This window comes from Hyperolius riggenbachi, chromosome 1 (genome assembly GCF_040937935.1).
Source record: "Hyperolius riggenbachi isolate aHypRig1 chromosome 1, aHypRig1.pri, whole genome shotgun sequence".
Lineage (NCBI taxonomy): Eukaryota > Metazoa > Chordata > Amphibia > Anura > Hyperoliidae > Hyperolius > Hyperolius riggenbachi.
In genome coordinates, this window is record NC_090646.1 from 661,579,576 (window position 1) to 661,604,479 (window position 24,904).

Below are 24,904 nucleotides of genomic sequence, written 5' to 3' on the forward strand. Positions count from 1 at the left end.
AGCACATTGCTAAATCTGGTATATGTAAATGTGAGGAGGTAATTCTAAAGGAGGGCAAAAGAAGGTCATGTGCAGATCTGAGATTACGATTGGGTTGATATCTGGACTAACTAGAAATCACTGGGCCTCCTTGCGAAAATTTGGATAGGGTCTCCCCTCAGCGCGCTCTCCACCTAATAGGTGGCAGCAGCGGCGGCAGGAACACAGGCATACCTTCATGTGTTCCACCCCGGAGCTCCGATCTCCACACTTCCTGTTTATCAGTTCGGTACAGATTGGAGCAGTGCCACTCTGTTAGTTGATAGTCCACAAAGTAGACTATCCTCAGCGCTGTAAAATTCACCCGTCCACTGTTGTAGACTGCAGTCACCTCACCAAGAGCTCAACAATAGATGTTGCTACCACCAGGGCATGTCACCACAACACAGGCTTTAGTTCAGAAACAACAGATGGTTACATTTTATTGAAACTTCAAATTGCAGAATAAAAACATGACTTACATTGAGGGTCCAGGCAAATTGGACCTTAATTGTATCAAATCACTTCTAAGGTATTTGTATGGACAGCAAGGTCACATACACCTTTAGACTGTTTCCTGGTCTTTGAAGAATACCCCCCTCTCCTAGGTCCTACCTAGGAGAGGGAGATACTCTTCAAAGACCAGGAAACGGTCTCCACAGAGTGTAGGGCCCAGTCTCTGGTGGTCACTATACAGTGCAGATCCCGGTCTCTGGTGGTCACTATACAGTGCAGAGCCCGGTCACTGGTGGTCACTATACAGTGCATAGCCCGGTCTATGGTGGCCACTATACAGTGCAGAGCCCAGTCTCTGGTGGTCACTATACAGTGCAGAGCCCAGTCTGTGGTGGTAACTATACAGTGCAGAGCCCAGTCTCTGGTGGTCACTATACAGTGCAGAGCCCGGTCTCTGGTGGTCACTATACAGTGCAGAGCCCAGTCTCTGGTGGTCACTATACAATGCAGAGCCCAGTCTCTGCTGGTCACTATACAGTGCAGAGCCCAGTCTCTGGTGGTCACTATACAGCGCAGAGCCCAGTCACTGGTGGTCACTATACAGTGCAGAGCCCAGACTCTGGTGGTCACTATACAATGCAGAGCCCAGTCTCTGGTGGACACTATACAATGCAGAGCCCAGTCTCTGGTGGTCACTATACAGTGCAGAGCCCAGTCTATGGTGGTCACTATACAGTGCAGAGCCCGGTCTCTGGTGGTCACTATACAGTGCAGAGCCCGGTCACTGGTGGTCACTATACAATGCAGTGCCCGGTCTCTGGTGGTCACTATACACTGCAGAGCCCAGTCTCTGGTGGTCACTATACAATGCAGAGCCCGGTCTCTGGTGGTCACTATACAGTGCAGAGCCCAGTCTCTGGTGGTCACCATACACTGCAGAGCCCATTCACTGGTGGTCACTATACAGTGCAGAGCCCAGTCTCTGGTGGTCACTATACAATGCAGAGCCCGGTCTCTGGTGGTCACTATACAGTGCAGAGCCCGGTCTCTGGTGGTCACTATACAGTGCAGAGCCCAGTCTCTGGTGGTCACTATACAATGCAGAGCCCAGTCTCTGGTGGTCACTATACAATGCAGAGCCCGGTCTCTGGTGGTCACTATACAGTGCAGAGCCCAGTCTCTGGTGGTCACCATACACTGCAGAGCCCATTCACTGGTGGTCACTATACAGTGCAGAGCCCAGTCTCTGGTGGTCACTATACAATGCAGAGCCCGGTCTCTGGTGGTCACTATACAGTGCAGAGCCCAGTCTCTGGTGGTCACTATACAATGCAGAGCCCAGTCTCTGGTGGTCACTATACAATGCAGAGCCCAGTCTCTGGTGGTCACTATACAGTGCAGAGCCCGGTCTATGGTGGTCACTATACAGTGCAGAGCCCGGTCTCTGGTGGTCACTATACAGTGCAGAGCCCGGTCACTGGTGGTCACTATACAATGCAGTGCCCGGTCTCTGGTGGTCACTATACACTGCAGAGCCCAGTCTCTGGTGGTCACTATACAATGCAGAGCCCGGTCTCTGGTGGTCACTATACAATGCAGAGCCCAGTCTCTGGTGGTCACTATACAATGCAGAGCCCAGTCTCTGGTGGTCACTATACAGTGCAGAGCCCGGTCTATGGTGGTCACTATACAGTGCAGAGCCCGGTCTCTGGTGGTCACTATACAGTGCAGAGCCCGGTCACTGGTGGTCACTATACAATGCAGTGCCCGGTCTCTGGTGGTCACTATACACTGCAGAGCCCAGTCTCTGGTGGTCACTATACAATGCAGAGCCCGGTCTCTGGTGGTCACTATACAGTGCAGAGCCCAGTCTCTGGTGGTCACCATACACTGCAGAGCCCATTCACTGGTGGTCACTATACAGTGCAGAGCCCAGTCTCTGGTGGTCACTATACAATGCAGAGCCCGGTCTCTGGTGGTCACTATACAGTGCAGAGCCCGGTCTCTGGTGGTCACTATACAGTGCAGAGCCCAGTCTCTGGTGGTCACTATACAGTGCAGAGCCCAGTCTCTGGTGGTCACTATACAGTGCAGAGCCTTGTCTCTGGTGGTCACTATACAGTGCAGAGCCCAGTCTCTGGTGGTCACTATACAATGCAGAGCCCGGTCTCTGGTGGTCACTATACAGTGCAGAGCCCAGTCTCTGGTGGTCACTATACAGTGCAGAGCCCAGTCTCTGGTGGTCACTATACAATGCAGAGCCCAGTCTCTGGTGGTCACTATACAATGCAGAGCCCGGTCTCTGGTGGTCACTATACAGTGCAGAGCCCAGTCTCTGGTGGTCACCATACACTGCAGAGCCCATTCACTGGTGGTCACTATACAGTGCAGAGCCCAGTCTCTGGTGGTCACTATACAATGCAGAGCCCGGTCTCTGGTGGTCACTATACAGTGCAGAGCCCAGTCTCTGGTGGTCACTATACAGTGCCGAGCCCGGTCTCTGGTGGTCACTATACAATGCAGAGCCCAGTCTCTGGTGGTCACTATACAGTGCAGAGCCCAGTCTCTGGTGGTCACTATACAGTGCAGAGCCCAGTCTCTGGTGGTCACTATACAGCGCAGAGCCCGGTCTCTGGTGGTCACTATACAGTGCCGAGCCCAGTCTCTGGTGGTCACTATACAATGCAGAGCCCAGTCTCTGGTGGTCACTATACAATGCAGAGCCCGGTCTCTGGTGGTCACTATACAGTGCAGAGCCCAGTCTCTGGTGGTCACTATACAGTGCCGAGCCCGGTCTCTGGTGGTCACTATACAGTACAGAGCCCAGTCTCTGGTGGTCACTATACAGTGCAGAGCCCAGTCTCTGGTGGTCACTATACAGTGCCGAGCCCGGTCTCTGGTGGTCACTATACAATGCAGAGCCCAGTCTCTGGTGGTCACTATACAGTGCCGAGCCCGGTCTCTGGTGGTCACTATACAGTGCCGAGCCCGGTCTCTGGTGGTCACTATACAGTGGTTTACAAAAGTATTCGGCCCCCTTGAAGTTTTCCACATTTTGTCACATTACTGCCACAAACATGCATCAATTTTATTGGAATTCCATGTGAAAGACCAATACAAAGTGGTGTACACATGAGAAGTGGATAGAAAATCATACATCATTCCAAACATTTTTTACAAATAAATAACTGCAAAGTGGGGTGTGCGTAATTATTCAGCCCCCTGAGTCAATACTTTGTAGAACCACCGTGCTGCTCGGATACCCCTTTTCAAAATCCGGATTGAATTCGGATCCAGATACCCAGAGATCCGAATCGGATATCCGAATCCAATATCCCAGATATCTGGCCGGATTCGGATATCCGGACAGAAAACCGGAAGTGGCCTTTAAATTGCTTCTAAAACTTTTTTTAGGGTAAATAAGGCATGTAGCATCGTGTTTTTTTAAAGGGAAACACTAATTGATGATGTGTGGACTTAAAATCCCCAAAAAAGCTGTCAATTAACATCAGGACTAGGTTCCAGACAGCGGTCATGCAGCCCACATTGTGTACAAAGTCCAACCGCACATCTGGGACATGACACTTTGCACTTGGCACTTTGCATTTGGCACTTGGCACTTTGCATTTGGCACTTGCCACTTTGCATTTGGCACTTTGCATTTGGCCCTTTGCACATTGCATTTGGCATTTTGCACTTGGCATTTGGCACTTTGCACTTGGCACTTTGCAAGTGTCACGTGCCAAGTGGCAAGTGCCAAATGCAAAGTGTCAAATGCAAAGTGCCAAGTGCAAAGGGCCACATGCCAAGTGCCACGTGCCAAGTGACAAAGGCCACGTGCCAAGTGCCTAGTGTCACGTGCCAAGTGACAGTCAGACAGCAGAGGAGAAGACACTAACTGTCACACTGGCACTGCTCAGCAGCACAGCAGTTCTGTAGTAAGCTAACACAGTAGTACTGCTACTCTAACAACTAACTAGCACTGACTGCAGTACTACAGTACTAATTACACAATAACACAGTAATCCTATTCCCTACTCCCTAACCTAACCTATACTGTAGCTAGCTAAGGCTAATAGCAGACCAGCAGGCAGCAGCTGGCCTGGTGGTCTGTGCACAGGCTCAGCACACACACAGACACATAGCAGCTGCCTGCAGCAGCTCTGCAGCACACACTCTGACTGTCACACAATGAAATCAAGCTAATTAACAATACAACAATAGTGTAGTGATAGTGAAGGGGTTAATCACTGAACAGCTTTAGGTTTATCACTGTATACAGTACTTGCTAGGCCAGCAGCACTGGAGCATTTCTCTCTCTCAGTGAGCACTGCAGTCACACAGGACGAGATTTCTCATCATGACACCCACAGGGGGGCTGGCCAGAGTTCCCTTCTGTGATTGGGTGCTAGGGCTTAGGCTGGGAGCCCTCTGATTGGCTCAATGAGGTCAGAAGGGACTGGCCAGGGTTCCCCTCTGTGATTGGTTGTTAAGGCTTTTGCTGGGAGCCCTCTGATTGGCTCAATGACGTCCTGGACGTCATCTACTTAGTTACAGTATCTCAAGATTCGGATATCCGCGGGTATCTGGAATCTGAATCCGGTCGGATAGCTGAAAAAAGGTCGGATATCCGGGTTACCCGGATATTCAGAATATGGATGAGCAGCACTAGCTGCAATTACAGCTGCCAGTCTTTTACTGACATTAGTATACAGAATACATCTATTTAGTTATTAGCACTCATCAGGCAATGTCTATGGGCAACTGACTGCACTCAGACCAAAGGGGGCCAAATATTTACGCACACCCCACTTTGCAGTTCTAAGTACTATTTGTAAAAAAATGTTTGGAATCATGTATGATTTTCGTTCCACTTCTCACATGTACACCACTTTGTATTAGTCTTTCACGTCAAATTCCAATAAAATTGATTCATGTTTGTGGCAGTAATATGACAAAATGTGGAAAACATCAAGGGGGCCGAATACTTTTGCAAACCACTGTACAATGCAGAGCCCAGTCTCTGATGAGGACAAATGAGGAAATGTGTCAACAATGGAAAGAAAAGGACATCATAGCTATTATTATTACAGCTGAAATTGTTGCGTATATTTATTGCTCTTACCGTACAAACCTCAGTAAAGTGCAGAGAGATCTTTTTAGCTTGGACTGTTCTTTGTTTTTCCGCAGTGGTGATTATGCCAGAGAATTTGGATTGTGAGAACGATGAAGAAGACTATTATGAAGGTAAAAGAAATTGTTGTTTTCTGTTACTAGGCCGGTCCTGATGTGATCACTAATGGTTTCAGATTGCACTACAAAGCAAAGCAATACTCACCTCTTACATCTGCACTTATGTACCATGTGTACCCTCCTCCCTGTGTGCTCTTCTCCACCATATGGACTGGCCTGCTATATTTATCACTGCCAATCTGTGCACTATTGTTTATTGTAGTGATATAGTCATGTCATGGAGAATTCATGGAGAAGCATGTGATCAGTTTTGGTCAGGTGATATGTAAAGCAGGCAATACATTAGTCGACCAACCAACCAATCGTTCATCCCATTGGATTATTATAATGGAATTGGATGAAAATTGGTGCTGCCAAGTAGATGCCCGACCGACAAAGCGACCAATTTCGGGACAGAACGGTCGATCGTGCATGCTGGAAGATGTCGGGCCGAAGTTGGTTGGTCGGGTGCGCGGCGGTATGGCGGCCGAATTGTGAACGAGCGATGAGACGATGAAACCACTGCCGCAATGTATAAATGTATGCAATGTGTAGTGCATTTATACATTATCTGTCCGGTGTCAGCCTCCATGTGGTTTCCGTCCATCTCGCCGGGTTCAGCATACACGCCGGCGGCGCATAGAATCTGACGTCAGACACTATGCTCCGCTAGCGTGTATGCGGCTGTTACCCTGTGAGATGGACGGACATCATGCGGAAGCTGCTACAGGACAGGTAATGTATAAATGCACACACACTACATACATTTATACATTTTGGGGGCAGTGGCCGGGTGGACGTGGCGACTCAGCTGATTCCCTGACGATTTCATGCTGAAATCGGACGGGAATCGGCCTGTAGTGTATGGGCAGATTCGACTACAGACAAATCTATCTCTAATCAGATTCGATTAGAGATAAATTTGTCTCTTGGTCGAATCTGCCCATAATCTTCTAATGTATGGCCACCTTAAAGAGATTCTGAAGCGAGAATAAATCTCGCTTCAGAGCTCATAGTTAGCAGGGGCATGTGTGCCCCTGCTAAACCGCCGCTATCGCGCCGCTAAACGGGGGTCCCTTCACCCCCAAACCCCCCACTGCAACACTTGGTCGCAGACTTGGTCGCTCCTGGAGGCAGGGCTAACGGCTGCAGCCCTGCCTCCAGTCGCGTCTATCAGCGGCGCATCGCCGCCTCTCCCCCGCCCCTCTCAGTGAAGGAAGACTGAGAGGGGCGGGGGAGAGGCGGAGATACGCGCTGACAGACGCGCGTGGGGCAGGGCTGCGGCGGTTAGCCCTGCCCCAACCAGGAAGTGCTCCCCCGCTGCACCGAGGGGATTTGGGGGTGAAGGGACCCCCGTTTAGCGGCGTGATAGCGGCGGTTTAGCAGGGGCACACATGCCCCTGCTATCTATGAGGTCTGAAGCGAGATTTATTCTCGCTTCAGACTCTCTTTAAAGGGAACCAGAGAGGAAGCACCCTTGTGTATTTTACCATGTATATCAGTAAGAACATTAGAGAAAACACTTACCATGCTCTCTGTTTCCTCCTCACTGCTAAAAGTGTCTGTTAACAGCAGTCACAAGAATCCCAGACTGAGCAATTAAATCTGGCTTTGCTGGGAATTATTATAGCTGAGTCATTATAGCAAAGCCACAAGGGGGCAGGCTTGGGCTTGAAATAACACCACAGAAGACAGACTTAGCTATAATCTTTCTGTAGCAAAACTAGACGGAGCAGCCTGACTTCTCAGTCGGGGATTCTTATCAGACGTGATAACAGTCAGATTACACAGAGAACAATGAAACAAAGGGCAGATTAGGTGTTTACTGTCATGTTCCCACTGATTTATAAGGTAAAATACAAGAGGGTGCTTCATCTCTGGTTCTCTTTAAGTCTTTGATTTGCTAGTTATGATCAATCATGTACTTAAGCGGGATGTGATCACAGCAGATAAGAGCTTTGCAAATCTATTGTTAAAATCTGTTTACGTGCTATCTCCTGAAAAAACTTATGGTGTATTCCCAGCATCAGTTACAAAAGCGGTGAGGTTACAACAGTCTTGGAGAATATCAGAAACCCCTGTGCAGGCTTGGGCTGAAATTCGGCTTCGGGTGATCCGGATAGTTACTATCCGGATTTCACCCAGTAATGCTGTGCTATGGACTTTCCTTTTACCTTGGTTAACGCAAAGTATGGACTTTGCGTTAAAACGCTGAAAAAGGGCTCTGGTGTGAAAGAGCCCTTAACCTTTTGCAGACCGCTCCACGGCAATTGGCGTGAATGCGGCAGCAGCCCCAGGACCACTCCATGATTGGCGTGATGTGCTAGGGGCGGGGATTACAGGAAATTGCACGTTCGAAGACTGTTAGACTCCGTCTAATAAGACTGTACAGCACTGCGATCTATGGCAGCGCTGTACTGGGTACAGCCACGTGACACGGGGACAGCCGATTGCGCTGATTGGCTGGCGGGGAGAGGGAGGGACTGGGAAAGAAAAGGAAAAAAATAGTCATATCTATATATATAAAATCGGATGTATGTATGTGTGTATGTGTGTGTATGTGTGTGTGTGTGTATGTGCCGCAATCACTTAAACGCATTGACTGATTTGAACGGAACTTGATATACAGATCCCTTACTACCTGGGATGATATGTTCTGGGGGTCTCGCGTCCCCCCTGCACACCTGGGCGGAGCTACAAACAGCCAATCAGATTTCACCCATTCATGTCAATGGAAAAAATGTAAAAGGCTGCCATTCTCACAGTAATCAAGCCAGAGTCCCCACACTTGGCACAGTTGGTCACTTGGTGACCAAGGTTACAAATCCAGGAAAAGTGGGCGGAGCATAAAACAGCCAATCAAATTTCAGCCATTCATTCTTAATGACAAAATGTAAACTGCAGCCATTCTTAGACTATTAATCGCAGGGTTCTCAAATTTGGCATACTTGGTCACTGGGTAACTGAGATTAATATTCAGGAAAGTGGGTGGAGCCTACAACAGCCAATCAAAATCCACCTATTGATTTTTCAAGGGTAATATTTACATTGCTACCATTCTTACACTGTTAATGGCAGAGGCCTTAAACCTGATACAGTCAGTCATTGACTGGGGTCCAAAGTAATTAAAGGGGGTGGAGCCACAAACAGCCAATCAGGTTTGTTAGATTGATTTCAACCATTCTGTCATTGGCAGGGTTCTCAAACTTGACACAAAATTCCCCTATTGATTTTCAAGGGGAATATTTACATTGCTGCCATTACACTTTTAATGGCAGAAGCCTCAAATCTGGTACAGTCAGTCACTGGGAGACGGGTTTACATTCTGAAAAGGGGGCGGGCTATAAACAGCCAATCAGATTTGTTTATTTTCGATGGAAAAATGCAACTTATTGATGCCAAGGACCCCAAATCTCATAAACTTAGTCATTGAGTGACTGTATGTCAAGGTTAGAAACAGTGGGCGGAGCCAAAAGCAACTTTTTACATAGGAAAATATAAACTGCAGGCATTCTTACACTATTAATCGCAGGGTTCTCAAACTTGATACAGTTGGTCACTGAGTGACTAGAATTAATATTCAGAAAAGTAGGTGGAGCCTACAACAGCCAATCAAAATTCACCTATTGGTTTTCAAGGGGAATATTGAAACTGCTGCCATTCTTACTGTCACGATCGCTTCTGCAGCGTTTACTGCTGGCTGCAGTGGTATTGCAACCCAAGCAGTTCTGATGTCATTACATGCATTTGCTTGCATAGTTTGGTTTGCACTTAAACTAGTTGCTGATTTTATCTGCAGTCGCTCTGAAGTTAATGACAGTTTAATATGCTTTTGTGAAAACAAACATTGTCTGCTGCAATGGAGTGGCAATCCCTTTCCTGCAGGCTGCATATCATTGTCTGCCTTTTCCTGCTGTCAGCCTGTGATTAATTACCATTCACTTGTGTGGGAATCTGCATGTCTGCTCCCATTGGATGACCTCAGTATAAAGAACTGCTTCCTGCAATGCTCCATGGGCTACCATAGTCTCAGATTCTGTCTGTTACTCTGCTCGTGCCCCACCTCGTTCCTAGTCCATGTGGACCGCGCTGACTCCTGCGAAGGGGTCAGCGAGTCCTCCTAGTTCTGCTCTTGTTTCTAGAAGTTGTTACTTTGCTTGTCTTGTGTCATATATTGGTTCATCGCCAATATATACGCATACTTGCACGTTTTGTTATTTTCCTTGTATTCGTGTTGCGTTGATACATCAGTGTCGCTGATGTATACGTACACGAACTGTTTATATCCTGTGTTCAGTTAGTCAGCTTTCCAGCACGTTTTGGTAGTTTGCGCGTATCGTGATCACCCGTGCTGAGTTAGTTATCCTGCTCCTGGTTCTGTTTGTGGATTGCGTTCATCTCTGCGAAGAGATAGCGAATCCTTCTGAGTCCTGTTCCCTGTATTGCTCCAGTCCTAGTCAGTGTTCCTGCTTATGTCATATATCGGTTCATTGCCGATATATACATATGTTAGTCAGACGTTACAAATAGTTTCATTAATAGCTGTAATTGTAATACGCTAGGAAAACATACTTATTGTATATTTGTCTGTGTTACGTTCATCTATCTTGATCCTGCTATTTCCTGACTATCCTGTCCTGTCTTTGTGAGGCACGTCATCGCTGCAACGCATTGGCTGCCTCATTCCAGTCTGTCTTGTTGTGGACGCTTGCTGTCACTAAGTAGTGGCTGGTTAAGCAAGCGTTCATTCTGTCTACCTGTCCTGATCTCCTCAGTTCTGGTTTATGCGCTCAGCGCTACTTTGCGTTGAGACGTTATCACGAAAGTATTGTTTGTGGCTGTTCGGATCTGCATCGGCTCTGTGCGCCACAATCTCCTATTGGAGTCAGTCCTCTCCTCCACTAAACTGGGGATATCCTGATTCCTTGTGCTGGTGTGTGTACCTCCTTCACGTCAGCTTATGTGTTGCATGCTGACTGTGGAGAATACACCTCCAAGCCTAACACTTACACTGTTAATGAGTGACTGGGGTTGAAATTCACCAAGGGGTGGAGCCACAAACAGCCAATCAGATTTCCTTGCGGGGTAAACTGCTTCCATTCACCCAATTTTGATGCCAGGAACCCGAAAACTCACAAATTTGGTAATTGAGTGTCAAAAACAGATTTCCCAGGGAAAATGTAAACTGCAGCCATTCTTACACTGTTAATGGCAGGGTTCTCAAACTTTGCACAGTTGGTCACTGGGTGACTGGGATTTATAATCAGAAAAGTTGGTGGAGCCTAAAAAAGTCAATTAATATTCACCTGTTGATTTTCAAAGGGAATATTAAAATTGCTGCCATTTTTACACGGTTAATAGCAGATGCCACAAACCTGCTACAGTTGGTCATTGGGTGACTGGGGTTCAAATGCTGGAGAGGGGTGAAGCCACAAACAGCCAATCTGATTTGTTTAATTTCTATGGGAATATACAAATTATTGATGCCAAGGACCCCAAAGCTCACAAACTTGGTCAGTGAGTATTTGTGTGTTAGGGTTAGAAAAAGTGAGTGGAGCCAACACCAGCCAACTACATACCCGGGCAACACCGGGTCATCAGCTAGTCTATTATAAAATAAAATAAAAAATATTTACTAAAAAAATAAACAAACATTGGGGGAGCGATCAGACCCCGCCAACAGAAAGCTCTGTTGGTGGGGAGAAAAGAGGGGGGGAATCACTTGTGTGCTGAGTTGTGCGGCCCTGCAGCTAGGCCTTAAAGCTGCAGTGGCCCATTTTGTAAAAAATGGCCTGGTCTTTAGGGGGGTTTAAACCCGTTGAAATGGTTAAACCCTGTATGCTGTTGTACAGCGTCACAGAAGATGTCGGCGCTATATAAGTCAATAATAATAATAATATCTGCTAACCAGGTCAGAGATGTAGATGGGAAAGAACTTGTGTGTAGATCTGTAGGCCAGACATAGGCCCTTGATGCTGATTCTGAAGCGGATAGGGAGCCAGCGGACGGATTTGCATAGGAGAGTTGGGGAGACGGAGTGGTGGGAGGAGAAGATGAGTCTGGCTGCTGCCTTCAGGATGAATTGGGGGGGGGGGGGCAATGCGGTCAGGGGGATGCCTGACAGGAGGGAGTTGAAGTAGTCCAGGCTGGAGATGAAGAGGGCATGGACGAGGGATTTTGCAGTGTCCGTGGTCAGGAAGGGGTAGATTTTGGAGGCAGAACTTTATAAATGGAGTTACAAATGCATTTGTACACTACTGCACAAGATCCAGTTAAAACTGTGTTCCTCAGAAACATGCCCCAAATGCCCATCCACACCGATCCTGAGTCAGGTAAGAAATTCAATGTTTTACCTGTCCAAATAATAACCATGCTGTCCAGCCAGTCCAGTAACTCAGACTCAGGACAGGCAGACACCTCAGCCACCAGCCTGACCTGCCCCGCCTCCTGACCACCCAGTCAGTAGGTACTGCCAGGTCAGGAGGTGCCGGTTCCCATGTGCTGAATACATTACTGATAAGTCACCTTTACATGGTTATTTTCGTGTTTATGCAGAGTTCATTTTTGACTGTAACCACAATCATGTTTTTGTTTAATTATCATATAATAGCAGTGAGTGCAGACGGGACCTCATCACCTCCACTCGCTATGGGGCAGCTGGTGTCTCTCCAGAACGCGGACGGCTCCTGGAACCTGACCCCCGAACTCTCTGCCATCCTGGGGATATCAGAGGCTGACATAAAGGCCCAGAACCCGGATCAGGTGAGGTCACCAATCACACCTGACACCAGGGATGTAGCAAACATCACATTTTCAGTTCCCAAACACGATTTTACCACAAATGTTCTCAAACTGGCAGTTCACGGCGGGCTCCATAGGCTTTAATGGGCTGCAGGACTTCAAAACTCTCAGGGCAACTCTGCAGCCACAGTTTCTTTAAAAAAGGTGAAAAAGTGTACCAAAACCTGGACAGTGGCATGGCGAAGGAGAATCAACTGCAAATAGTCACCCAAAAATACGTATTTTGTGCAAACGCTTTTTTAATGGCTATTTTTAAAATTTAATGGCCGCAGACTTTATAGCGGTTAAAGGATACCACAACTGAAACTAAGTTTGCGGCAGTGTGTGGGGGAGTCCAAGTAAATACCTTCAGCTCCTCCTGCCCCCCTCCGTCTGCCTCCGCTCTTCTAATATACCTCCCGGTGCCCTCCATTACTTTAAGCGTCACATGCTAATCATGTGACGCTTGGGTGTATTGGAACGCACACGCAGCCCAGGGAAGGCAGAGAAATCAGAGTGCTTCTGAGCCGATCGTTATGCGCCGGCCAGAAGTGAAGAGGGGATGACATAATGCGCGCACAGGGCGCAGTGTGTCCAGGTGGGGGGTTAAGGTAGTCGCCGGGCACCGGGAGGTATATTAGAAGAGCGGAGGCAGACGGAGGGGGGCAGGAGGAGCTGAAGGCATTTACTTGGACTCCTCCACACACTGCCGCAAACTTAGTTTCAGTTGTGGTATCCTTTAACAGCAAAGCCTTGTACATGCTGGAAACACCACATTTGCAGGGAGGACAGTGAGAACAAGAGTACGTCTTTTTTTTAAACCTTATAGTTTTGGAGAAAATTGATTTTAAAGTTACGAAAATAACTAAAGTTAGAGGAAAAAAGTCTATTTTTAAATTCCATAAAATGACAGTTAAGGTATATAAATGTATATAAATATATGTATTTATTTTATTTTTTTACATGTTTAGGGTGTGGGAAATAAAAAAAAATGACACGGAGCCTCTTTAACCCCTTGTGCCCCATGCAGGATGGGATAGCCAGAATGCGGAGCCCCGGCTGCGTGGTCCATGGTATGGGGGGGGGGGGGAGGGCTCTGGAGGAGAGGGGTGGCCAAGCCTTCCCCTCTCCCCCAGAGCCCTTGTCCAATCCAGAGACAAGGGGCTCTTCCCCACCTCCGGTGCCCCAGGAGGAGGTGGGGGTGACGATGTCCTGAGGGGTTCATGGTAGCATCTGGGAGTCTCTTTTAAAAAGGCCCCCAGATGCCAGCCCCCTCCCCAGGAGAAATTAGTACAGAGGGTACATAGTACCCCTTACCCATTTCCACAAAGGGTTAAATGAAATAAAAACATAACCTCAAGAAACGTATTTTAATAGTCTTAATTAACTACAAATACCTTTACAAAAAATGTTACCACGCCAATATCCTCTGAAAAGTCCCATGCCAATATCCTATTGTTAAAGAGGAGCTGTTAGGTATAGGGTCTCAGAGAAAATAAACACATATATCAGTAGCTAAAGATTGGCTGTACTTACATTACATATGCATTTCACTGTCCACGTTTGGATTTCACAGAATTTGTATATAGTATATGCAGAGAATGATGCTCCTGACAGCTCATGGCAGGTTCCATGTTTGTCTGTCTCCTATGAAGACAAATGTGTCGTCATGTCCTGCCTGCTTCTGATCACAGAACAGCTCATACTGAATAACACTAGTTTGCAGTGAATATTAATGAGCCATGTGGCTAGGAACAATAGCGGACTCCTGCAGTGTACGCTGCCCCGAGATTTATCTGTGCTGTGGCTGGACTGAGTTTTAGAAGCTGCTGAAACTTGATCCCGTCTTCTCCTTAGCAGCCGAGGGGAGGGCCCCAGAATGCTTTGCAGTATGTTATGCGGCTTGCGTCCTGCTTAGCTCTAAGCTTTGCTGATAAGCATACATCAAAGGTAAGAGAGATCTTTATCTTCAGTAATGTCTTTTTGGCTTCCTTCTAAACTGTTTAACACAGGAGACTAGAGGTTTAAATTAGCTTCTGCAGCCTGACAGTTACTCTTTAAGTTGATTGAAGATCTCCGCCGCCACACACCGCCGAAGCTCTAGTTATACTAAGTATTGCTAGAGCTCTGCTCTGTCCTCCCTCCTGCACTCCTTTTGATAAAAAAAATTTGCATTACATGCTAATGGCGAACAGCCCAAATTCACCAGGAACTCTCTGCCGGTGAACTATTCGGGTCAATTCTACCTGACACCTATAGAGGGATGATTATTAATGACTTATATAACGCCATCATATTCCATGCTGCTGTACAAAGTGAGTCAGAAGCACAAACACGATCAGCGTAAAAGAGCCCTTAGGGGATGAGCAAACAGTTTTTGCGGAATTGTGAACTTTGGGGCAGAGTTTCGCAATTTCAAGCTCAAAGTCGGATTTTTTTTTTGCATAAATAGATAAAAATGTCTACCAAAATGCTCACAAGACATGAATGCCAAAATTCTAAGCAGAATGGTAACCTATTGTGTACATATTTTCGATAATTTGTACTTACCATAATTAATCTTATGATTAGTGTAAAAACACATGTGCAAAATCTTACAGTTTCGCGATTCTACAATGAAAACTTGGAATTTGAGAAATTCAGAATACATTCAGAATACTGTGCGAAATGTCAGAGTTTTGTTACATTCAGAATTTGGCAATTCCAACCACCCCTAATCAAGATCTGTAGGAAGCAGAATAAGTCAAAATCTGAAGAGAATGTCTGAAATTGGATCGTATTCTTGCCTACAGATGTCAACTTGAAGGGGTGTCCTAGATGGTTTCCAAAGGTTGGAGAGTGGTAAATGGGATGGGGAAGAGTTTTCAGAGCAGGGGAGAAGCTTGTGAGAAATCTCAAATACTAGAGTTGGAGGATATTATTGTTGTGGAAGATAAGATAACACTGGGGTAGAATTATCAAAACCATTGCAAAGAAAAGGAGCAAGAGTGGAGAAGCTAATTAGAGCAACCAATCAGAATCCTCGATCTGAGCATCTGCTCCAATGCTGCACCTGTTTAGCCGCAATTTTTCTCACAATGATTTATGGTAAATATGCCCCATTGGGGTGGCATCTAGAGAATGTGGAGGGAGAAAATGTAGAGATGGCTATGTTGGTAAAGCCATGTACAGGCATAGAGCCCATGGCTCAGCCTAAAGTCTTGTACTGACCCTTGGAGGAGAGGGGAGGAGGAAGAAGAAGCAGGAGGCACCACAGAAGAAATGAATGATCCAAAAATATCTGGCCCTGCCGATTGCTTGTAATTTGTTTTAAAGTGAACCAGAGATGAAGCACCCTCATGTATTTTACCATATAGATCAGTGGGAACATTAGAGAAAACACCTACCTTGCTTTCTGTTTCATTCTGCACTGCACAACTTGCTTGTTATCAGCCCTGATAAAATCCCCGACTGAGCATTCAGTCTGGCTTTGCTATAATGACTCAGCTATAATGATTCCTGAGCAGAGCCAGCAGGGGGCAGGCTTGGACTTAAAAAGACATGAGAGAACACAGACTGAGCTATAAATATTCCTGAGCAAAGCCAGACTGAATGCTTACACAGGGCGACTTTTTCTGCTGAATGGAGCTGCTGACTTTGAGAAAAAGTCGCCCTGTGTAATACAATGTAACTATGGAAAGATGGATATCATTTTAAAGCTCTCTTTCTCCTCTTTCCGACGACCCCTAAACTAAAAGGCATAGGGTGGCGATTTATATATCATTGGAAAGAGGAGAAAGAGAGCTTTAAAATGATATGCATCTTTCCATAGTTTCTGCACTGCTCGGAGTCCCTTTAAAGTAAACCCATGAGGTTTGCAATGCATATTTATTGATACTTACCTCAAAAGGCTCTGGATCCTAAAGAAGCCATCGTCCTCTGCAGACCCATTACACCGTTGGGACCTCCGAAGTGTGGCCTCCATGTGCATGCGCATTACCACCAGCAGAAATAGCTGAGCCTGACTCGGTCCGTGCTACTGTGCAGGTGCTCACATCTGTGCAGTAGGGCAGACCTGAACCGCCATGGTTGTTGCTGAAGAGAGCCGAGTGGGGCGGAGCTAGCATGCATGCCTGAGGCACCGACAAGCAATAACATGCAGACTTTCAGGGGTCCCACCGCTGGAGCGTAATTACCGAGGAGGACAAAGGAAGCCTCTTTAGGATCCAGAGGCTTCCCCCTCCGGAGGTAAGTACCCCTTTAGGACACTTTTTTTGGCTTCAGGTTCTGTTCATACTCCTTATTTCCCTCTGTCCGTCACATATTGTAAAATGTTGTAGACATCAGTAAAAAAAAAAAAAGTTTGTCTTCTGTTGAAGAAAAGATCGGTGCAGGGTACAGAATCCAGATCAGTGCTCATCTACCCCGCCATGTCTTGTGTAACTCCTCCTTTTCCTCCCCTGCAGTGCCCATCTACCCCGTCACGTCTTGTGTAACTCCTCCTCTGCAGTGCTCATCTACCCCGTCACGTCTTGTGTAACTCCTCTTCCTCCTCTGCAATGCTCATCTACCCCGTCACTTCTTGTGTAACTCCTCCTCTTCCTCCTCTGCAGTGCTCATCTACCCCGTCATGTCTTGTGTAACTCCTCCTCTTCCTCCCCTGCAGTGCCCATCTACCCCGTCACGTCTTGTGTAACTCCTCCTCTGCAGTGCTCATCTACCCCGTCACGTCTTGTGTAACTCCTCTTCCTCCTCTGCAATGCTCATCTACCCCGTCACTTCTTGTGTAACTCCTCCTCTTCCTCCTCTGCAGTGCTCATCTACCCCGTCATGTCTTGTGTAACTCCTCCTCTTCCTCCCCTGCAGTGCTCATCTACCCCGTCACGTCTTGTGTAACTCCTCCTCTTCCTCCTCTGCAGTGCTCATCTACCCCGTCATGTCTTGTGTAACTCCTCCTCCTCTGCAGTGCTCATCTACCCCGTCACGTCTTGTGTAACTCCTCCTCCTCCTCTGCAGTGCTCATCTACCCCGTCACGTCTTGTGTAACTCCTCCTCTTCCTCCTCTGCAGTGCTCATCTACCCCGTCACGTCTTTTGTAACTCCTCCTTTTCCTCCTCTGCAGTGCTCATCTACCCTATCACAACTTGTGTAACTCCTCCTCTTCCTCCTCTGCAGAATATGGAGCCATCGGTGTGGGCGACAGTGCTGGCGGTGACCTGGCTTCACCACAACTGCCAGGATCAGAGAGAGGAGTGGGAGCTGCTTGAGGGGAAAGCCGTTGCCTGGGTCACATCCAGAGCAGGTGAGTGCTCAGATTATTAGACTGGGTTGGGGGCTCCTGAAGGTTTCCATGCTCTGCTTTTGGACCACTTTCTACAACGTCTAAAAGATTATTTTACACCATTTTGCTAACGGTTTCTTTCATTTGTCTGCACCCTGTTGCCATATCGGACAGCTCATTTAGTGAAAGATAAGAGTATCTTTGTAGTATTATTAACTATGAAATATGACCTGAGTGCTGGTTCTCGATATAGTCATTACTTCTGCCTGTCAGATTAGGGTTGCAGAGTCTGTTGTCACATCCCTGTTGCAAAAAAGGTGGTAGCGAGAAAAGGAAGAAGATGAAATGGGTCTCAAGGCAAGATAATAGTTCTAGTTCCCCTATAGTCTTTTTGATCTAAGGTGGTAGAGGGGTCAGAGTATATGGCTGCTGGGCCCTTTGACAACCTTTAGACCCTAGGCACCTGCCCAGGTTGCCTTGTGGATGATCCTGCTCTGGCTAATCGTAATCAGCAGAATTACAATTCCGCAAAATTTTGCATAAATTTTCGCAATTACGCCTATATGTAATTACGATTTGCTAATTAAATAATTTCGTAGGCATTCGTAATTTCGCATGAAAATTCACGTAATTTTGTGCCGAGTTTGGAGGTTAATAGCAAAGCCCCTGTACATACTACTGACACCAAACTTGCTACGTACAGTACAGACCAAAAGTTTGGACACCCCTTCTCATTCAAAGAGTTTATTTTATTTTCATGACTATGAACATTGTAGACTCACACTGAAGGCATCCAAACTATGAATGAACACATGTGGAAGTTTAGTACATAACCAAAAAGTGTGAAACAACTGAAATTATGTCATATTCTAGATTCTTAAAAGTAGCCACCTTTTGCTTTGATTACTACTTTGCACACTCTTGGCATTCTCTTGTTGAGGTAGTCACCTGAAATGGTTTCCACTTCACAGGTGTGCCCTGTCAGGTTTAATAAGTGGGATTTCTTGGCTTATAAATGGGGATGGGACCATCAGTTGCGTTGTGGAGAAGTCAGGTGGATACACAGCTGATAGTCCTACTGAATAGACTGTTAGAATTTGTATTATGGCAAGAATAAAGCAGCTAAAGCTACGTACACACATGCGACAACGATCGTTCGTTATGAACGACGTACAAACTTTTAATTGAAGAAAGAACGACCTAAGTAAAGTTAGTTTTAAAAGGTGTGTAACGATCTGATCGTTAAAACGAACGTTACATCACATAAAGCAACTATTGCGCTTGCGCATAAAAATGAAAAGTTCCATGGAGAAATAGCGAAATGCGCATGTCAAGCCTAATATGAACGACCGTTTCCAACGATGTGCTACTTTCGCAAACGATCGTGGTTGGGAAAAATCCGCCAAGCTAGATCGTTCGTTTTGAACGATCTAGCTCGTCCGTCGTTAGACTTAATAGTCGTTGGCTGCTTTTTTTCAAACGATCGTCGTTTGAAATGATCGGGGAACGATCGTTTCAAACGACTATAGTCGCATATGTGTACGCACCTTAAGTAAAGAAAAACGAGTGGCCATCATTACTTTAAGAAATGAAGGTCAGTCAGTCCAAAAAATTGGGAAAACTTTGAAAGTGTCCCGAAGTGCAGTCTCAAAAACCATCAAACAAATGCTACAAAGAAATTGGCTCACATGCGGTCCGCCCCAGGAAAGGAAGACCAAGAGTCACCTCTGCTGCGAAGGATAAGTTCATCCGAGTCACCAGCCTCAGAAATTGCAGGTTAACAGCAGCTCAGATTAGAGACCAGATCAATGCCACACAGAGTTCTAGCAGCAGACACATCTCTAGAACAACTGTTAAAGGACTTCCGAGGCCAAAACTAAGAAAATTACACTGTACCTTTTTTCTAGCCGAATCCACGGAGGACGCCCTGCGCGTCCTCCGCTCCGTTCTGCCGTCAGTGTCGGCTTATTCGTTCCCCCAGGGCAAGCCCCGACCCCACCGACCGGGTCGCATCGATGCCACCCCTAAGATGGCCGCCGCCTTGATCCGCGGCTGCGCAGTACACTTTGCCGCGATTGCGACTGCGCAGCCTTTAGCCCGCCTCCCGCCGCACGCTTCAGGAGGATGCCGGGACCCATACGCGGCGAGAGGCGGGCTAAAGGCTGCGCAGTCGCAATCGCGGCAAAGCGTACTGCGCAGCCGCGGATCAAGGCGGCGGCCATCTTAGGGGTGGCATCGATGCGACCCGTTCGGTGGGGTCGGGGCTTGCCCTGGGGGAACGAATAGGCCGACACTGACGGCAGAACGGAGCGGAGGACGCGCAGGGCGTCCTCCGTGGATTCGGCTAGAAAAAAGGTACAGTGTAATTTTCTTAGTTTTGGCCTCGGAAGTCCTTTAAGGGCCCTTTTCCATTAGCAGTCGCTAGCGTTCGCGCTGAACGCTAGCGATTGCTGAATCGCAAAATGTAAAAAATGACCGGCGATTTCCCGACGTTTGCGGCCGCGATTTTGCTATGCTAAGCACTGCATAGCAAAATCGCGGCAATAATCGCTCCGCCGCGCGATCGCGATCAGGTCAAAAACGAATCGCGGTAGTGGAAATGACCTACCGCGATTCCTATGTTAAAAGCAAACTGTAGCGATTTGTAAAATCACTAGCGGTTTGCGGTTTTGCGATTCAGCCATCGCAAACGCCGTAGTGGAAAAGGGCCCTAAGAGGAGACTGTGTGAATCAGGCCTTCATGATAGAATATCTGCTAGGAAACCACCGCTAAGGACAGGCAACAAGCAGAAGAGACTTGTTTGGGCTACAGAACACAAGGAATGGACATTAGACCAGTGGAAATCTGTGGTTTGGTGTGATGAGTCCAAATTTGAGATTTTTGGTTCCAACCACCGTGTCTTTGTGCGACGCAGAAAAGGTGAACCGATGGTCTCTACATGCCTGGTTCCCACCGTGAAGCATGGAGGAGGAAGTGTGATGGTGTGGGGGTGCTTTGCTGGTGACACTGTTGGTGATTTATTCAGAATTGAAGGCATACTAAACCAGCATGGCTACCACAGCATCTTGCAGCGGCATGCTATTCCATTCGGTTTGCGTTTAGTTGGACCATCATTTATTTTTCAACCGGACAATGACCCCAAACACACCTCCAGGCTGTGTAAGGGCTATTTGACCAGGAAGGAGAGTGATGGAGTGATGACCTGGCCTCCACAGTCACCAGACCTGAACCCAATCGAGATGGTTTGGGGTGAGCTGGACCGCAGAGTGAAGGCAAAAGGGCCAACAAGTGCTAAGCATCTCTGGGAACTCCTTCAAGACTGTTGGAAGACCATTTCAGGTGACTACTTCTTGAAGCTCATCAAGAGAATTCCAAGAGTGTGCAAAGCAGTAATCAAAGCAAAAGGTGGCTACTTTGAAGAACCTAGAATATGACATATTTTCAGTTGTTTCACACTTTTTGGTTATGTACTATACTTCCACATGTGTTAATTCATGGTTTGGATGCCTTCAGTGTGAATGTACAATGTTCATAGTCATGAAAATAAAGAAAACTCTTTGAATTAGAAGGTGTGTCCAAACTTTTGGTCTGTACTGTATGTTAAAGGGAATAGTGAGTATGAGGGAAAAGAAGAATTTTTCAAAAAGACCTTGTAGTTTTTGAGAAAACCGATTTCAAAAATGCAAAGAAAAATGTTTTTTATACTTGGAAAACTGAGTTAAACCATTTTTCTTTGCATTTTTAAAATTGATTTTCTCAAAAACTACAAGGTCTTTTTGAAAAATTCTTTTTTTGACTAGTACCCACTATTCTACTTAACATATGTACCAATTTTGGTAGCAATAGCATGTATGAGGGCTTTGCTATTAACTGCCAAATTCGGCACCAAATTTTGTAAAATTGCCGACAATTACGTGAAAAATTACGCGAAATTATGAAATACTACTATTACATATGAAATCAATTACGATTTTCCCTGAACTTTCGCATTACGATTACGATGCGAAAATGCAAATTTCGATGCGAAATTTTGCATATGCGAAATTTCGGCCCATCACTGGTAACTGCTGAAAAGTGCAGAATACACTCAGTCATATACAGTAATCACTATGTATCCACAGCAGTTGCAGTGTAAGTGGGCAGCAAGGTGGTGTAGTGGTTAGCGCTCTTGCCTTGCAGCACTGGGTCCCGGTTCTAATCCCAGCCAGGTCAACATCTGTAAGGAGTTTGTATGCTCTCCCCGTGTCTGCGTGGGTTTCCTCCAGGTACTCAGGTTTCCTTTCACATCTAAAAAAAACTACAGATAAGTTTATTGGCTTCCCCCTAAATTGGACCTAGACTATGATACATGCACTACACTATACATACATAGACATATGACTATGGTGGGGATTAGATTGTGAGCTCCTCTGAGGGACTGTTAGTGACAAGACAATGTACTCTGTACAGCGCTGCGGAAGATGTTGGCACTATATAAATACTAAATAATAACTAAACAGCACAATGACCTTGATTCACAAAAGGGTGCTAACCTAGATAGCTTGTCTTAAGGCTTTGGACGTGCAAACTAGGGTGCTAAGTAGTTTGCACGTCCAAAGCTGTCATTGATCGCACGCAAAGTTTAGCGCTTCACGGTGCGTGCAAAACATCGCACCTTCCAATGCTAAACTTTGCATATTAGCACGTGATGCGGCCTTTTTCGCATCCTAAGTGCCTCTTCACTGGCGGGCTAACACTTACCACCCTTCAGTGAATCGAGGCCAATATATACATATAAAACAATGTGTGTATGAGCTGTTGAACAATAAGGGACACCTTTTGGTGGAAACACACTGTATAAATTCATAGTACTCCAGATACCACCTGCAGGCAAAACTGTGCTTGTACATAAGCTTGGAAAGGCCACCTGCTAGCTAACAGCTACATCAAAGTTCAGAGGTATACTGCCACCAGCTGGCGAAATACAGTAGTATCACTTTCCTGATCTTTGCTTAGACTAGGTCCACACTTGGTCCATTCAGGATCGGATCTGTTTAATATCAGTTTTTCTAAACTCCCCCCCCCCCCCCCCCCAGTCCGTGTCTGTGGAAACGTATGCCAGCTGTGGGGGGGAGAGACAGTTGCCATGCTGGAGGGGTATAGCAGACAGGGCGGGGGTGGCAGTGGGGAGGGGGTTGTTGTAGAAGGAGAAGGTAAGCTCCAAGCTCGCTGCCGCTATACATTTTAACAAGTTTTGCGCAAACTAGCTGGAGGTTTAGCAGGGACGGGGGACCCAGTTGAGGGCGGGGGGGGGGGGGGGGAGGAACGGCCCTCCTCCCTTCTGACCACTGCCACCCCCGTCCTGCCTGCTATACCCCTCCAGCATGGCAGCTGCCTCTCCCCCCACAGGCTAGGACACAGAAAACTGATCCGTTTCTGTGTCCAAAGATGCCTGTGTAGAGGGGGATCCGTTTTCCTATTGCCCTTCCCTACCCCTGCGTGTATCCGGATCCATATGCGTTGCCTAAAAATGCAGCAGATCCGGACCTTCCGTTCAGTTTTTGAAAACGTGTCTCTGCAAACGCAGACGGATTTGTTTTTTGTTTGGGTAAAGACGGCTGCTATTTTTAACATTGCTATCCGTGGCTCTGGTTTTCATCAGGTTTTAAAAACAGAGCCACGGATACGTTCCCGGACCTAGTGTGGACCGGCTCTTAGGCTACTGGAAGTAACCTGAGGTTGCCAATATAGGCATAAATACATTGCATTAAAGGACCAACCAGGAGGCTTGCTCCTGACACTGGGGGACTTCCGCCTGACAATCTTATAACCGCTAGCAATGTGCATATTACTCCCCAGGGCATATTGATGGAAAAAAATTGTTCTGCTATTCTGTTTTCACCAAAACAAACTCCCATTCATCTAGTTTACTGTCTATAGGTTCTCACAGGGCCAGTTCTAGACTTTTTGCTGCCTGAGGAAAACTTGTGGGGATCCCCCCCAGCACCCAACAATTTACTCTGCTTCATTTAATGTTCTCCCATGACATGCTGCAGCTCAACACAATAGCACACTGGTTGGATGTGAGTCTGTGACAAACAAACTGCTCACCCTCAGCCACTCTATTCCTCCTCAGGACGATACACAGTACAAAAAGGGTGCCCCTGAAATCTCTGCGCCTGATGTAAATGTTTCACCTTGCTTCATGAGAGAACCAGCCCTGGGTTCACATTGTTATGTCTCCGCAGGTCCCTCCATGGCCGAGTTTGTCAGAGTTGCTAATGAGCTGCTGAAGTCATCTGTAGACCCGAATGTGTTCAGCCAATCAAGAGAGACAGAGGGAGGAGCCAAGATGGCAGAAGGTTCTCTGTAGTTCCGGAATGTTTCTGCCCTGTAGGGACTGTTCATCTACCAATAGGAAAAAACCTACAATTTTAGCCAAAAACGCAGCATCTCATATGTTTGTTTTTTAAAACACAATCGAGTGTGAATGGTTCTGTTGCAGTCTGTGGGGTTGTTTCAACTCACTTTCTTTCTAATGTTATGAGCTATCACTCCTCAGCTCCAAAATTCTTTCGAATATCACTCCTCAGCTCTCCTGATTTGTTTTATCTCCTTAATCATATCTCCCAATCAGCCCATCAGAGCAATGCATGAATGTGTGTGTCAGTGGGCTGGTCACATGACTCCTCCATCTTGTATCCTGCCACATCTCCCTTCTAGTAATAAGTTTTGTTACACTGCTATTGGTTAAGGCTTGCTCAGGAAAGTTGTGATCCTAAAGGTCATATTTCTTATTCTTTTAAAAACTCATTAAAGGAAGAAATGTTTTATTCTACTTGTGTGGTTTTAGATTGATTGCCTTATTCATTAGGCCTCTTTTCCACAGGCAGTTGATAGTCTGTGAAATGCCTCTCAAACTTTCACAACTGCTCACTGCTGCCTGGCAACTGCTTGCTGCTGCCAGGTAACTGCTCACTGCTGCCTGATAACTGCTCACTGCTGCCTGGTAACTGCTCGCTGCTGCCTGGCAACTGCTTGCTGCTGCCTGGTAACTGCTCACTGCTGCCTAGTAACTGCTTGCTGACCACACAGATCAACTGCCCGTGGAAATGGGCCCTTAAAGCAAACCCACAGCTACCCTGAGGGCCCTTTTCCACAGGCAGCTGCCTGGTAAC

General features: G+C 46.7%; 1 protein-coding gene across 1 annotated transcript in view; it reads left to right on the forward strand.

The window, feature by feature from the left end:
* Positions 1 to 24,564, forward strand: part of LOC137532241 (von Willebrand factor A domain-containing protein 5A-like) — a 144,670-nt gene extending 120,106 nt beyond the window's left edge. Inside the window, exons 16-19 of the mRNA XM_068252534.1 lie at positions 5,665 to 5,721; positions 12,317 to 12,468; positions 17,641 to 17,767; positions 23,975 to 24,564. Of these exons, the coding sequence (XP_068108635.1) occupies positions 5,665 to 5,721; positions 12,317 to 12,468; positions 17,641 to 17,767; positions 23,975 to 24,099 (461 nt within the window). The 3' untranslated portion in view covers positions 24,100 to 24,564. The remainder of the gene's footprint in view (positions 1 to 5,664; positions 5,722 to 12,316; positions 12,469 to 17,640; positions 17,768 to 23,974) is intronic.
* Positions 24,565 to 24,904: the final 340 nt, after the last annotated feature.